The sequence below is a fragment of the Scheffersomyces coipomensis genome, assembly GCF_036884675.1.
Source record: "Scheffersomyces coipomensis strain NRRL Y-17651 chromosome Unknown DFJ63scaffold_1, whole genome shotgun sequence".
NCBI classification, from domain to species: domain Eukaryota; kingdom Fungi; phylum Ascomycota; class Pichiomycetes; order Serinales; family Debaryomycetaceae; genus Scheffersomyces; species Scheffersomyces coipomensis.
Window position 1 is genome coordinate 743,951 of NW_027042892.1, and position 15,451 is coordinate 759,401.

The 15,451-nt window shown below is 33.2% G+C and overlaps 7 protein-coding genes across 7 annotated transcripts; 1 reads left to right on the top strand and 6 right to left on the bottom strand. All coding sequences in view use genetic code 12, as the record gives it.

Annotated features, from left to right (window-relative positions):
* Window positions 1-111: 111 nt before the first annotated feature.
* IRR1 (Irr1p) lies at window positions 112-3,606 on the bottom strand (the record flags this gene model as incomplete). The annotated part of the gene is made up of 1 exon (XM_064907723.1): window positions 112-3,606. The coding sequence occupies one exon, from the start codon at window positions 3,604-3,606 to the stop codon at window positions 112-114; it is 3,495 nt and encodes a 1,164-aa protein (XP_064764533.1).
* A 136-nt stretch (window positions 3,607-3,742) lies between these two features.
* Window positions 3,743-5,626, top strand: DFJ63DRAFT_15560 (uncharacterized protein). Its single transcript, XM_064903629.1, has one exon. It carries the CDS (start codon window positions 3,879-3,881, stop codon window positions 5,547-5,549), a length of 1,671 nt encoding a protein of 556 aa, XP_064764534.1. The 5' UTR covers window positions 3,743-3,878; the 3' UTR covers window positions 5,550-5,626.
* On the bottom strand, window positions 5,607-8,756 carry DFJ63DRAFT_316481 (uncharacterized protein). Its single transcript, XM_064906696.1, has one exon. The coding sequence runs from the start codon at window positions 8,506-8,508 to the stop codon at window positions 5,704-5,706; it is 2,805 nt and encodes a 934-aa protein (XP_064764535.1). The 5' UTR covers window positions 8,509-8,756; the 3' UTR covers window positions 5,607-5,703.
* A 26-nt stretch (window positions 8,757-8,782) lies between these two features.
* TIF35 (translation initiation factor eIF3 subunit g) lies at window positions 8,783-9,718 on the bottom strand. Its single transcript, XM_064906697.1, has one exon. The coding sequence runs from the start codon at window positions 9,687-9,689 to the stop codon at window positions 8,868-8,870; it is 822 nt and encodes a 273-aa protein (XP_064764536.1). The 5' UTR covers window positions 9,690-9,718; the 3' UTR covers window positions 8,783-8,867.
* On the bottom strand, window positions 9,719-10,832 carry DFJ63DRAFT_326892 (arylformamidase). The gene has a single exon (XM_064907620.1). The coding sequence runs from the start codon at window positions 10,761-10,763 to the stop codon at window positions 9,858-9,860; it is 906 nt and encodes a 301-aa protein (XP_064764537.1). The 5' UTR covers window positions 10,764-10,832; the 3' UTR covers window positions 9,719-9,857.
* Window positions 10,833-11,475: 643 nt separating this feature from the next.
* Window positions 11,476-12,447, bottom strand: NPL3 (mRNA-binding protein; the record flags this gene model as incomplete). The annotated part of the gene is made up of 2 exons (XM_064905583.1): window positions 11,476-12,254; window positions 12,405-12,447. 2 exons carry the CDS (start codon window positions 12,445-12,447, stop codon window positions 11,476-11,478), a joined length of 822 nt encoding a protein of 273 aa, XP_064764538.1.
* A 656-nt stretch (window positions 12,448-13,103) lies between these two features.
* On the bottom strand, window positions 13,104-14,752 carry MDG1 (Mdg1p; the record flags this gene model as incomplete). Its single annotated transcript, XM_064907724.1, has 2 exons — window positions 13,104-14,484; window positions 14,730-14,752. The coding sequence occupies 2 exons, from the start codon at window positions 14,750-14,752 to the stop codon at window positions 13,104-13,106; spliced, it is 1,404 nt and encodes a 467-aa protein (XP_064764539.1).
* Window positions 14,753-15,451: the final 699 nt, after the last annotated feature.

Consider the following 15,451-nt stretch of genomic DNA (forward strand, 5'->3'; position numbering starts at 1 on the left):
AAAATAACAGTATTTAACCAATTATGACACGACTTCAAAGCCGTTCTAAACAGTCGTTATGTCTTGGCTTTGAGTTCCCATCTAATCAGATCAATCTATTTACTATACACACTATGAACTAGCAGCAACTTCTGGAATGCTTTCATTTTCTAAATTTGTGACGGCTTCAGGTACATTATTATCATTTCCTTCGTCAGCAACATTAGTTTCCACTGGGACATGTTCAGCTGGCTTATCTGATTCTTCGCTCTTGATAAGTCTATCATAGACACCACCTATCTTTTGACTGTTAAGCTTTAATCTTTCAAGTACAGATGGACTGACTATTGATGCATTAATCAATGAAGATAATTTGACAATATAAACACACAATTCTCGTTCTGCTTTCCATGCATTCCGTGCTCTAGAGCGTGCTTTTTTAACTTCATTCTTTTTCTTATCCTCTTCTATAGTTGATGAATCTTGAACTTTTGTTGCATTAGTAATTTCTTCATCGTCATCACTGGATTCACTATCATCGAATAAACTTCTTTGTCCGACATCTTCTGTTCCGTCACTCTGAGACTCGATCGAAACCAAATCACTGTAGTTGACATCTTCATCATCATCTCTATCTAAATCAATATCTAAAAGCTTAGCAAGTTTTGATTCTTTATAAAGGAAATTATCAACTAATTGTAATTGAAGCTCTTGTGGTATTTTCTCAGAAACGTACCTACCTAACTCTCTAGAGTTTGTAAAGAAATCATTGAAATTAGTAAAGTTATTATCTTGGTTATTCTTAATATAAAATATTTTTATGGAAACCAATAAATCAATCAACTTTACTGAAAATAATGTCTTCAAAGCATACAATTTATCAATAGACTTCTTTTCATTGTCGAATTTATCATTTTCTTCTAATACAACTTTAATGGTTTGCCCAATCCTTTCCAACCCTTTCAGAATTGATTCAATTATATCATATAAATAACTGAATTCAACCTCCATATCATAACGATGTTGATATTCCTTTTCATTGATATCAATTAATTTCTCTAATTTCCAAGAAGTACAAATCAAAATAAAATCAAAAATATTCTTAAAGTTAGATATTATCTTAGGATAGGAAACATTGAAATAATGGAACAGATTCTCATTAGTAAAAAATGGTCTAGCATCAAATGAATTCAAAATTCTAAACACTATTGAATCGATTAATCCATCTGTACCTTGGAAATTCTCAGTTAGATTGACATAATCAGCAAATTTTCTTAATTTGAAAAGATCATCAGAAATATCAACTAAATAACTCACATTTTCCTTAACTGCTCTAACCTCCTCGTCATCTTGTTCATCATTAGTGTTGCTATCATTACTAAAATTCAATTTTTCTTTCACGTCCGCAAGTCTTTCGTTGATAAAAGTTTGAACCTTGAGTCTTATTTCTGATGTACTTAAATTGACACTATTCACTGGATTATTGTAATCTTGCAATAATCTATTTAAGTAAAGATCAAACTCTTTGGTTAATTCTCCATAGGTACTTTCTTCAAACTTATAAGAGTTGAAATAATCAAGCAAGGTAATATTAATCTCATTAAAAATCCCTTTTTTGTCCAAACTAATAAATATACTTGCAATATTAATTGACTCAGTTTTCACATAAATTAACTTATTCCAAAATTTTAAGAAAACTGACAACAATGAAGGAGATTTAATTGCTAATGACTGTAATTCAGGAACATAATTTGTCAACCTGACAAGAACAATAGATGATAACTCTTCAGTTTTTAATTTGTTTATATTATTGAGCATATGATCCAAATAACCATTCACAAAACTTAATAAATATTCTTTGCTTTGGTTTTGATTTAGTGATGAGTCGATTTGTTTTCTGAATTCTTCTATTTCAGATTCACTGGATTCTATTTCTGTAGTAAACTTAACTGAAGAAATATCTAACAACAAATATTGAATCAAAAATTCCCAAGTATTGTGATATGTTGGCAATTGATATAAAGATTCATAAATGGTTGTAAGGACATCCGTAGACTCAAACCCGTTAATAAACTCTTGTTTGGCTTCTTCATCTGAAATGGAATTTTCAAGATACTGCTTTGCTGTAGATAATAAATTAACCAAAGACTTTATCTTGAAACAATTGAAGATATTCATTTGATCCACACCTTCGCCGAATGTTTCAGAACTATAATTCTTAATAAAAATGCTATACTTTTCGGATAATTCGTTAGCAACTTGAATATTTACTATGCTGATATACTTTGCCAATTCACTTCTTAGTTTAAGATTATTTGCTTTGGATATCTTAGTACTTGAACTGATTATCAATTGGTATAAAAATGAAATAATTTCACAATTATCAACATCATCTAAGAATCCAAACTTATTAAGTTCGCAACAGATTGAAATTGAATTCAATCTAACATTAATATCACTATCAATTTTCATCATCTTAATTATTTGCTTTTTGTATCTTTCGGTAAATTGTCTGAATCCAATTGCCATGGAGTTAGAAGTATTATGTTTATAAAGTTTCAATAATACTTTAGTTACCTCAACTCTTACTGAATTAGTTGGGTCTGATAATAACCATCCAAAATATCTTAAGAATGTTGCTTGAAAAAAGTGGGAAGGATACGTGATCATGGCTTGAGAAAGGTATTTTAAACATTCGACTCTGATTAAAGGATCAATGTCACGATATCTATGTCCTAGAGTAACGTTACCAATCTCATTAAAGTATTCTATGATTGTATTCTTCTGACTATGATAATCCAGTATAGTTCTAGAAATGGACTCAATTTTAGCCTTGCTTGACGGTTTGGTATGTGATAATTGATTTTGAGATCTTTCAAGTGATGATGTAACCTTACTCACTATGTGACATAACTGATCTTGAATAGAAAGTAAGATAATAGTTGAAACATATCTTAATGGACGGATAGTACATGAACTCAAACTTGATATCCAGGTTAAAACTTGAACCATTAAAGGAGATGCTAAATCTTCTTCATCTTCATCAATCGTTTCTTTATAAAGAAGTCCTTTATCATGACCAACCTGGGTAATCTCTTCAAAAAACTCTAATATATTCTTTCTAAATACAGGTAAAGTTTTGAATGGATATTTATGAGCTGGCTGTTCTCCGAATGCAATGGTTAATTCGGCCACTGTTTCAGCAGCTGATTCTAAATTAGTTAAATCGTGAGCTTGAAATAAATGAACAGAACCACAACTTCTCAATATAAGATTTATTAGAGATGTGATAGATGTATTTGTACCTTCGCTAGTGTCTTCCACATAACTATCGATCCAATCAACGGCCAAATCCAGAATATCAACTTCTGGCTGGGCAAGACCAATATATAACTCATTCTCTTCCAAATCAGCTTCTAGTTGATCTATATCCACTGTCTTCTTAACCTTAGCTTTTTTATTACTAGACTTCGTTACCTTGTTGGTAGTCTTTCTGGAACGCTTCTTTGATTTTGAAGCAGATTCATTCTCCAGATAATCATCCTCTGAATCTGACGACTCACGGTAAACTTGTGACGACTTGCTAGAATTACGTGCCAGGCGTCTAAGTGATGTAGCTGTCACCATTTGAATATGTTAAGAAAGTGAACTCAATCTTCTTAAGATCAATCAAATACTGTAAACAATAATCTTTCAACTATTTACATTTTTAGACGCGTTCTATGGATCGGTAATGTCGTAGATCCAAATTCAGACATTTCTCAATTTTGTCTGAAATTAAATGTCGCGTAATTATTCTATCAAGACAGAGAAAAAAAACTACCAATTTGAAAGCAACAACATTGACAGTAAATCTGAACAGCCATACTTGATATCAACAGTATAAACGACGGTAAACCATGTCTGCTTTAGAACCAGAAACACCCAATTCTGCGACTCCTGTGGGAGCAGCCGAAGAGCCTGTTCCAACTAAAGAGGAAGTCAAAATAGAAGCTGAGGAAGAAGTCACTGTTGACGTTGAAAAATTAAGATCTGAATTCAGAGATAAAGCTAAGAATTATTTGGTCGAACAAACTAATCATATCGTTAGTCCATCGTTTTCCAAGTGGTTTGATTTCAGCAAGATCCATTCTATTGAGAAAAAGCTGTTTCCAGACTTCTTCAATGATAATGAAAACAAATCTCCCTATAAATCCCAAGATGTATACAAGAATATGAGAGATTTCATTGTCAATACTTTCAGACTTAATCCTAAGGAGTATTTGACTATCACTGCCATCCGTAAAAACTTGGCTGGTGATGTTACATCAATTATAAGAATACATCAATTCTTAGAAAGATGGGGTTTAATCAATTATCAAATCGATCCTAGAACAAAACCTTCATCGATTGGTCCTCAATATACTGGTCACTTCCAAGTTACTTTAGACACCCCAACTGGATTGGTACCATTAATTCCGGAAAAAGCCAAAATCATAAATATCGAAACAAATGGTGCTAGTTTACCATCTCCAGCATCATCTGAAACTGAAGCAATCAAATCCGAAGATCTTTCTTTGAATTTAGAAGTTAGAAGAAATGTTTATACTTCCACAAGTAAGAAACCAAGTCAAAAACCAGAAACCTCTGTTCATTATTCATGTAATATATGTGGTAAAGATACAACAGAAGTAAGATACCATAATCTTAAAATAAAGTCATATACACACAATCCAAGTTCAACCATCAACAATGCCAGTATTTTATGTACCGTTTGTTATGAACAAGGTTTGTTCCCTCTGAACTTTTTATCATCCGATTACATCAAGTTAACTCAATCACAAGAATCAGAAGAATGGACCGAACAAGAAATTTTATTATTATTGGAAGGAATTGAATTGTTTGGAACCTATGAAACTGCCGCTGTCAATGGTAGCATTAATGCTAATAGTAATTCTCAATGGGATAAAATTGCTGAACATGTTGCTACCAAAACAAAGGAGCAATGTTTAATAAAGTTCATACAATTACCAATTGAAGATAAATTCTTAACCAAATTAATTGGAGAAGATCCTAAAGCTGATTCCGATGATGCCTCCAACGGAGCTTTGGTAGAAGCTATTGTTGCTAAGTTAATCAAAGAAAAAAATGGAGAAGAATTGTTGAAGCAAAGCTCTTCTAAAAGCTTACAAGATAGTATACTCGAACAATCTAATTTAATTAATCAGATAGTAGAATTAACTTTAGAAAAAGTTAACCATAAATTAAAGAAAGTCGATACTTTACTGGAAAATCTTACAAGAGTTGAAAATCAAATAAATTTAGAGAGAAAACAAGTTGTTATAGAAAGATGGGTTCAATTCGAAAAAGTGCAACGTCTTAAAACTGAAAGACCAGACCTTGCCGAAATCCTTGATGATTTAATCAAACCAGTGAAGATAAGTGAGGTAAATAAATCTCTTAGTACCAGTAATCAAACATCCGGAGGTGATAACATGGAAATTGATGATGAAAGAGTCAATCAATCAGAGACTGATAAATTACCAATCAGTGTCAGTAAGCCAAAGAGTTACCAATATTGGTCCGGTTAAAATAAATGTACAATAATTAGTTAGTTAATTAATCAACCAAATTTGTAATATAAAACCATGAAATAAATATAAATTAAATAAATAAATAAAAACTAAACCATATGTAAAAAAAATCAAATATTTCCAACCTTATCTCTTAACGCCTATATACTTACTACTTTTCTCTTCCTCTGCTGCTGATACTGTCTAATCGTAATTTAGATAATTCATTTTGAACTCTTTCTTCAACATTTTCCAGTGGCGTTCTAAAATTAAGTTCTAAGGCTTCATTAAATAAACCTGCTTTAGTCTTATTTTCAATAGTTGGGAATTCATCTAACTTGGTAGATATGCTAGATGCAGGGAGTAAAGATGCTTGCTCGTTTTCCGTGTCCGTCATATTCTTTTCGATCAGTTCATGAATAAGATCAACCTTCATACCTTCTTCTCCAAACAAACCTGAATTCACCACATTTAAATGCTGCTTGCCATTGATAAATGAACCTGTTGTAAACACAGTTGGTACTGAAGAATGTGAATTCTTTGATGAAAGACTCGGAGATTGAGTGGGTAATACTGGACTGGAGGATGCCTTTTTCCTGCTGGGCTTTTTCAACGAAAACACATCAGCCGGTATAGGGCTCATACTTCTCCCAGATTTGGTTAATTTCCTTCCAACATCCATTTTGAGTGCAGTAACACAATTATTCATATCCTTTAAATTTGATATTGAGCTACTATTACTCTTACCGCCCATAATTGGATCATGTATATCAACAGCTTCTTTCTTTGTCGGAGCACAAGGACCTTTTTTATACATATTGATAAATCTTTTTCTGATCTTGTAGGCAGAATCTTGACGGAAGACTCTAATAAGACCCATTTGATCAGTTGTTACAATAATTTCTCCTTTGGTTAAAACATCCTCTTGTGGGAGGGTTCCTGTGGATTTAAATTGACAAGCTTTACCTCTTTTCACAAGATCTAAGATTATATCATCAGAGAATTCAAGTAATCTCTTCGTTGCTTCTGGGGCAAAAATTGCAACATTGACCTTACTATGATGAGCATGGAAAGAAGCATAGCTATTGTTTTCATTTGAGACGAAATCGAAATCTTGCTCATCATTTTCAAAAAGCTTTTTGATGTACTTGTTATCCTCAAATACTTTCGAATATTTCTTGTGTTTGGTATGTAAATCATGAAGATGATGTTTTCCTTCTATAACTAAATCCTTCAAGGACGCCTTTAATTTGTTGTTTATAATTCTATTATTATTTTCCCATATATAACACCAGTGATCTTCTGAACCAGAAATAATATAATGTTGATCATCACTCATAGATGCAGCAATCGAAGAACTACTATTAGTTAAACCTTTGAACCTAGTAACAAGTCTTTTCAGACTCCAATGTACTAATCTCACTTTAGAATCGTTGGTAGTTATTAAGAAGGACCATTTATCCAACTCCTTAGTCGTTGATCCTTCTTTATAATTACTATTATTGAATATTTTAATCCCAGTTATCTTGTTACCATTCTTGTTGTGGAAAGGATTAACCATAGATCTGTCCTTTATCTCAAATCTATTGACGTGATATAATCCTTTCGTTTCTAAAACAAACAAGGAACCATTGAATCCACCAATGATTATATAACGACCATCTGGGGTGAATTGCAGTGCTGTTATCAAAACATCATCTCCCAAATTCTTACTATAAGCAACTTTAGTCTCAAGAATTGACCATAATCGAGCATGGTTATCAAGAGAACCACTGAGAAAGAATCTATCGTCTGTAGGATGAAATTTGGCAGTGGTAACGAAATCCTCATGTTGGAATGTTTGTAAACAAGTATCTCTTTCCACATGCCACAACTTTGCCGTTCTATCCATACTACCCGAAAGTAAGAAATTATTTTTACTCCAATCTAAGGTCAATATACCCTTGGTATGACCATGTAAAACCTTGAATGGCTTTTGATGGAAAACTGGTGCTGATGAGTAAACGTCGTGTTTTTTATGATGAGCTTTACTTATCACATTCAATTCATTTTCAGTATTTTTAAACTCCAATCTTCCTAAAGGTGATGAGACAACCTTCCAAATAACAATAGTGGCATTTTCCCCAGCAGTAGCAAGATATTTACCATCTCTTGAGAATTCCATCACGAAGATCTCATTCTTATTAGCCGCATCTGTCTTTTCTGAAAGTTCTACATCTATTCCAGCTTCCGGAGCTGTGTCTCTATCGCTAGTATCAGAAACAACACTACCACCTTCGAAATCAGTAATACTATTCTTCTTAAGATCTTCACTATAATTCAATTCTTGAGCAAGGAATACATTATTAAGGATCCTTGGACTTCTTTTGTTACGTTTTGAAGTTTTGACATATTTCGGAGTTAGAAGGTATTCATAGGTCATTCCAACCCAAGGTGGTTCTTCTTCCTTTTGGATTTCTAATGGTATATCATCGAAATGAGTATCTTCAAGACTTGGGAAATTAACCTTTTCATTGAACATATGATCATCAAAATGGGGTATTTCAGATCTATGTTTATCAAGAGTCTCCAACGAAGTGGTCTTTTTTAAGGATAAATTCAGCGTAGATGAATCATCATCGTCATCGGAGTCATGATTAGCTCCATCTTCATCAAAGTAAGCATCGTCATCATATAAACTTGAATTATCAAAGTCAAGATATCTTGTAACACTTGGATCTCTTTGACCAGCTGATTTCCGACTTCCCGAACTACCCTGTCTTCTAGGGGTTGGCATAGAAGCAATACTATGATCAACCATAGCAGTCGATGACTCACTTGAAGTAGTTGAGTTCCTTGACTTTGACAGCAGAGGACTAGTCTTATTCCTAAACCTCTTAAATAAACCAGGTTTTGGCAGAGTTGATGTAGCTGAAGCTGCATATGAGGAATCTCGGGATGCGGATGGCGGTGGAGTCACGATTTGTTGCTGAGACATGATCAGATTAGCTTCAAACTTTATGTCTATTCTGCCAACTAAAACTAACTCTAGTTATGAAGGTACAAACAATGAAGTATCAGCTAAATATCAATGGAGTAATTATATAAATTTGGTAAAGAATAATTGATAAAAACATAAAGATGAAATTATAAGCAAATTTAAGATGTTACGAAAAATAAAAATGACATATATCCTTTCGGTAATTACATGAGCGAACTTGCATACTAAACAAAAAAAAAATCAAATTTACGATATATAGTTCAATTTCAATCTTTATATTATGGAAGTGACTATACTAAAATACACAAATGGAAAGTAAATAAGAGAGGAGATGATAAAAGTTATATACATATGACTTATGGGGTCGTCTTCTTCTTTTTAGACCATTCTAAATGCAAGATTAAAGAATGGTAACCTTTACCATTCAAAGCATTCAATGCCTTTTCAGCTAATTCTTCACTGAAGAAAGAAACATAAGCAAAACCTCTCGATTCACCAGTATCTCTGTTTCTAACAATAGTGACTCTTTGTAATGGACCAAATCTGGCGAATAATTCGTTTCTTAACATATCTTCATCAACAAAGTTATTTAATTGAGAAACCTTCAAGGTAGTAGCATCATCTCTTGATTCCTTGGAGATATTACCATTAGCATCAGCTCTTAAATGTCTTGGAACATATTTACCGTTAACAGTTTCAGAAGCAGCAGAAGTTTCGGAAGCAGCAGTTTCGGAAGCAGCAGCACCACCTAAAGTTTCCTTATAAGGACATTTAGAGGTATAATGATCACCACCACAGTATCTACATGCAATCTTTTGAACCACGATTTTATCACTGGTTTGTGCTTTGTTTTCTTCTTCTTCCTTTTCAGCTTGTTTCCATGAAAGGCCTAATTTTAATTCAACTTTTTCACCAAGTTGAGTAGTACTAGTATCTGGACCTGGGGCACTATTTTTTTCTTTACCATATTTGTTCCAACTTTTACGTTGAGCGATTAAAGGATGTACTCTTTCTTGAACTGTAACTTCTCTGATTCTTTGGGTAACCTTTACTTTTTTACCATCTTGATTTGTTCTGAATGTGATGACGGTTTTAGTACCATCTGGGTTGGTAGTGATATCTGGAGCAGAAAACTCGTCACCAGCATCAGCCCATGAACCTATAATAGTTGAAGACATTATTATTTATTATATATATAAAGATGTGAACACTGTTAATATGAATCTAAATCTAAATCAAATTACTAAATTCTATATAGGTATAAAATTTTCTACGTGATACTCGATGAAAAAAAAAAAAATGTATTCCTGCATATCACATAGCTGTTTTGGAAACGTCGCACGACCTCACATTATAGCTTTAAGCATAAGGTATATCCAATGAGCCAATTTCTCCAGTTTATATACATCATCATGAATGCCAAAGTCACTGTAGAAGTGTTTGACGGGAAGGTTTCTTTGTTTGAGATATTCAAGAACGGCATCAGATTGTGATACAGGCACCAATTCGTCTGATGTAGAGTGGATTATACGAATATCACTAAGACCACTAAATGGAGGTGCCAATTCAAACTTTGAAGGATCATTAAATTTTGGTGAAGTTGACGATAATGGAAATGCTTCTGTGTATGAAGCTTTGGAAATAAATGCTTCATCAACAAAACTTGAATAACTAGGATATTGGCCAAGAAGTTGTACCGTATCGTAAATACCTTCTAAGCAATAGGCTCTATCAATTTGAACATACTCTTTAACATCTTTATATAAGTCTTGTAATGCTTCTTTGGATATAGGAAGTTCCGACTCGTTTAATAGTTCAAATTCTGATTCAATGATCTGGATATAATTCAATAATTGCAAAATCAAACTAGCTCCCACTGAATGACCCACTAATATTAAAGGTTTTGATTTATGATTTAAAGTCTTAACAATATGAACTAATGCAGTTAAAACATCCAACAAATGAACTGGATGTTTGACAGTGGGTGATAATCGATAATTGATACCAATAACATTCGTATACCATTGTTCTCTCAAATACTTGGCCATTACGTCAAAGTCATCAAATGTATTCCTAGGATCTCTCCATGCTCCACCATGTAAATAAACTATCGTATCACCATGATCTTTAACATATTCTTCATTATAGTAGAAGATCTTGAACTTCTGTAAGGGATCTTCACCGTAAGATACACTTTCATTCTCCCTTATCGTCGTTCCGTTCGATAGACATTCGTTTTCCTTTAATGACATTATATATATAATGGCTGTTCCTACGATAATATAACTAATTTCTACTCAGAATTTTCATTCCCCGGAACGAAAATATATATGCAAAAAAAAAAATACAATCTCTATTATTCTATAATTTCTATATAACCTCAAAATAAGGATGAGATCTCTATAATACAATCATAAATTCGTTAATATATATGCAGATAGGGTTTGTACCGATGAATACTATTTACAGATATCATTAAAATCATTAAAATCTTTAAAAGAAGGGGATGTCGATGGATACAGAAGGGGGAACGAAGATCAATTCAAATTAGAGTTTTCATTTTCAATTTCTATTGTTTAATTATTTTTGGCTTGTGAATGATGGGATAGATTTTGATAATATTGTATAACTTCAAGTCAACAAACACTAATAAACTCCACAACATAATAAATTTCCAATACATTAATCTATTTTTTTTACGATATTATATATTATTCTTTAATTTCCTAACACAACTTTAAAACACAATTAATCTTTTCTTTTTTTAACAATTCTTCATTCTTCCTTTAACAAAAAAATAGATGAATAATAAACAAATACTAGAATTTGGGATAAATAAACAATATCAGAACATAACTAGAAACTTTAAGTAATACAAAACACTGAATCCACATCTCCTTTCAAATAAACAACACAATGAGAAATCAAAAACTCAAAAACATGAATTAAAACAATGGAATACATCTAATAACGGGTTGGGGATCTGTCACGTTGATATGAATCTCTGTCATCTCTTCTGAATTCACCTCTGTCACCTCTATCAAATCCACCACGACCACCTCTGAAGCCACCACCACGGCCACCTCTAAATCCACCACGGTCAAATCCACCACGGCCACCTCTGAATCCACCACGATCGAATCCACCACGACCACCTCTGAATCCACCACGATCGAATCCACCACGACCACCTCTGAATCCACCACGGTCAAATCCACCACGACCACCTCTGAATCCACCACGTTCGAAACCACCACGGCCACCTCTGAATCCACCAGTTCTTGGTGGAGGTGGAACAAATGGAGAAGTATCTTCTTCAGCACCGATTTCAGTACCTTGATATTCAGCTTTATCTAATAATGGAATAGCTTGTTCTAATTCTTCAGCACTACCGAATTCTAATCCACCAATGGTTTCACCAGATTCGTAATCTCTAAAGACTTTAGCAAAAGTAGCAGTATAAGTGGTTTTGTCTCTAACAAAATCCTTAAAATCTTGCCAAGCAGTACCTTCTGGTAAGTTGGTAATCTTAACTCTATATTTACCTCTGGTATCTTCTCTTCTTGGACGAGCAAGTTCAACTTGAAGATCTTGACCATCAAAAGTACTACCATTTAAAGTTTCAACGGCACGTTGAGCATCATCAACAGCTTCAAAAGTAATGTATGCAAAATCCTTGATGACTAAGACATCAGTGATTGGACCAACTGAAGCAAAATGATCTCTAAGATCGTCTTGAGAAACTATAAGAATATAATTAGTTAGTATTTCAAAATGGTTTATTTTAAAAAAAGTGAAAAAAGTGCCAGAAAAAAAACTGGGTATACGTCAACAATTGAATAAATCAATTGGTAAACTCATCAATCCATCACTTTGGAATCATAGAAACATACCTTCGTAAGAAACAGGTCTAACGTAAACCTTTGGTTCTGACATTATATGATTAATTTATAAGTTTAAATTAGATAAATTAAGAAGAAAGGTATTACAATATTTGGAAATATATATTTTAGTTTTATAATTGAAAATATCCATCACACAATTTGGAAAATTTCAATCCTTTTTGGGAAAAGGGCACGACTTATTTTTCTGAGTGAAAAATAGGGCATTGGCAGAGATACGTAACTTTTTTAAACATTGCAAAAAAACCATCACTGGATTCGATTTAAACTAGATATATGACGATAACAAAGAATATATTGTAATGATACTAGATATATATATATATATATATATAGGGTTGCGTTTTAAAAAGATTGAAAAAAAAAATAATAATATTAAATAAAATAACATAACATAACTTAAATTATAGATTATTAGATACAATTCGATCAAAGGGAATCGATATCGAAATGATTCGGAGAGAGAGTTTATTAAAGATACTAAAACAAATTTGAGAAAATAATGATTTAAAAGTGTGAAATGAAAAACAGAAAGGGGGGAACTTTACTTTTGCATTGGGAAAGTTCATGATTCTTTTGCTTTCATGGAAGTTCTTTTTTTATATAGTGTTTTTTTGGAACGGATTTCCTGAAATTTACATTTTATGAATGTTTTATAATGATCGTATGGAAAGATGCAGCTGACCTTACTTAATCACCTAATTTCTTGAATAATCTTACAAGGAAGTTTGGTTTCTTTTCTTTCTTCTTCTTATCAGCAGTAGAAGAAGCAGCAGGAACCTTGGCCTTGGCTGGAGTAGCAGCCTTGGTAGCAGCAACTTTAGCTTCAGCTTTTGGAATATTGGCTTCTGAGGTTAATCTAGCTTTTTCTGATTCAGTTGGTTGGATTTCTTCAACAGTAACATCACCTTCTTGAGCAGCAATTTGAGCAGCAATATCTTTCTTTGCGTCAGTACCTTGAGCGATGACTATTTCTTCATCTGATTCGTATGACTTTGGTTTTTTGACAACTGGAGAAGCATCAACTTCTTTTTCAACAGCAGCAGCTTCACCATTTGCAACTGGTTCGGTGACAGTTTCGGCAACTGGTTCAACTTCTGGTTCAGCCTCAGCCTTTGGATCTAAAGTCTTTGGAATTTCTTCTTCAGCTTCTTTAACTTCTGGAACTTCTTCTTCAGCTTTGGTTTCTGGAACAACTTCTTCTTCGGCCTTAGTTTCTGGAACAACTTCTTCTTCAGCCTTAGTCTCTGGAACAACTTCTTCAGCATCCTTAACTTCTGGAACGGCTTCTTCAGCTTTGGTTTCTGGAACAACTTCCTTTGGAGCTTCAACTTCATGTTCAGCGGCAACTGGAACACCGGCAACAGCAGCAGTTACACCAGCAGCACCAGCAGCGGTAGCAGCAGCGGCAACAGCCAATTCTTCATCTTTAGAAGTTGGTTCTGGAGTTTGTTCTTCGGTGGTTTCACCTTCAGTAGTAGAAGTAGCATCACCAGCAGCCTTCTTCTTCTTTTTATTTTTATATTGAGTTCTCTTCACTTTCTTCTTTTGTTTTTTCTTTTCTTCAGCTGATAATTCTGGTTCATTTAAAGTTTTTGGATCAACATCTCTCACTTGTTCAAATGCAGCTAAAGCTTCTGGATCTTTTGGAACATGAATACCTGGTTCACCTAAAGTAGTTTGAACACCTTCAGTTGATGGTAAAACAGTAGTTTTTAAATCATCAGTATGAGTAGTGGCAGCAACGGCTGCAATACCAGCAGCTCCTAACCCAGTGGCAGCAATTAAACCACCAGCTTCAGGAATAGAAGAACCAGAAACTGATTTTGGTTCAATTAAATCAGAAGCTTCTAAAATATTATTTTCATTACCACTTTCATCTTTTGAAATTCTTTGAGTTGTGGATACAACCCAATCACCATCAACAACATATTTATAAAGAACTGGTTCATCGGATTTTGGGAATGGAACAGTTAAAGAGAATGATTCATCAGCTTGTTTGACTAAATATAAAGTTTTAGCCCAGTTATCGAAAGTACCAGTAAGGATAACTTCTTGAGGACCTTTTGGCCTATAGAATTAAAATATTGTTAGTAATCAGTAATTTTGTCATTAATTTTCCCCATTCTTACCCACCTTCAATTGATTAGTAATGGATGAAGCATAGATGTAACATCAAAAATAACCTATTATCTAACCAATTCATCATCAACAAGGTTAAATTCCTCGAGCAATGTGATGAGGAGAACCAGTCAAGGCTATGGATGGTGGGTCGAGGGAGGGAAAAAAAAATTTTGAGCAAGTGTGAGTACTTACCATGAAAAGGTGAATGAAGACATATTGATAAACAATCTCTAGTAAAACAAAAACAAAGTCTAATCTGAACTAATACAAGCGATTGAATAAGTTCTAAATTAACTTCTTTACAAATTGAATTCAATTGTGGGATACAATAATACAAAAAAATAATTAAATAAAACAAGGAGAAGGAAGATAAGACTTAATTTTTATTTATTTATTTCTTCTTCACTGTCCTGTCCTTTTCCCAAAAAAAACTTCTGACCTCTCTGAAATTAGTGCGAAGAAAAATAAAATTAATTAGTGAGAAATAGGGAAAAAAAAAGAAAATTTTTAGACAAAGAGGAGGAGGAGGAGGAGGAGGCAAGAAAGTAAGAGGTACAAATTTTATGCAATTACAATAATTAAAACGGTAACTAAACTAAAACAAGCAAATAATTTGGACTGGTTATATTCCTGGTTTTGTTTGTTTATTTGTTTATTTGTTTGGATCGGAACTGACGGTGTATGGTGTTGTAGTACGTACCGTTCTGTGACGTATGATATAGTGTCCCACTACGATATTTACAGAATAGTAATATCAATTAACTTTTATTTATCTTAATTTTTGTAATGTGTGTGTATATATATCAACTGTTTTTATTTTGGTAACTGGGTTTGGTTAGGTTAGTAGCTATAAATAGCACAATTGAATGCTACCTTTCCCCATCTCACCTTTTTTTGCATTTTGCAAGTCAAAG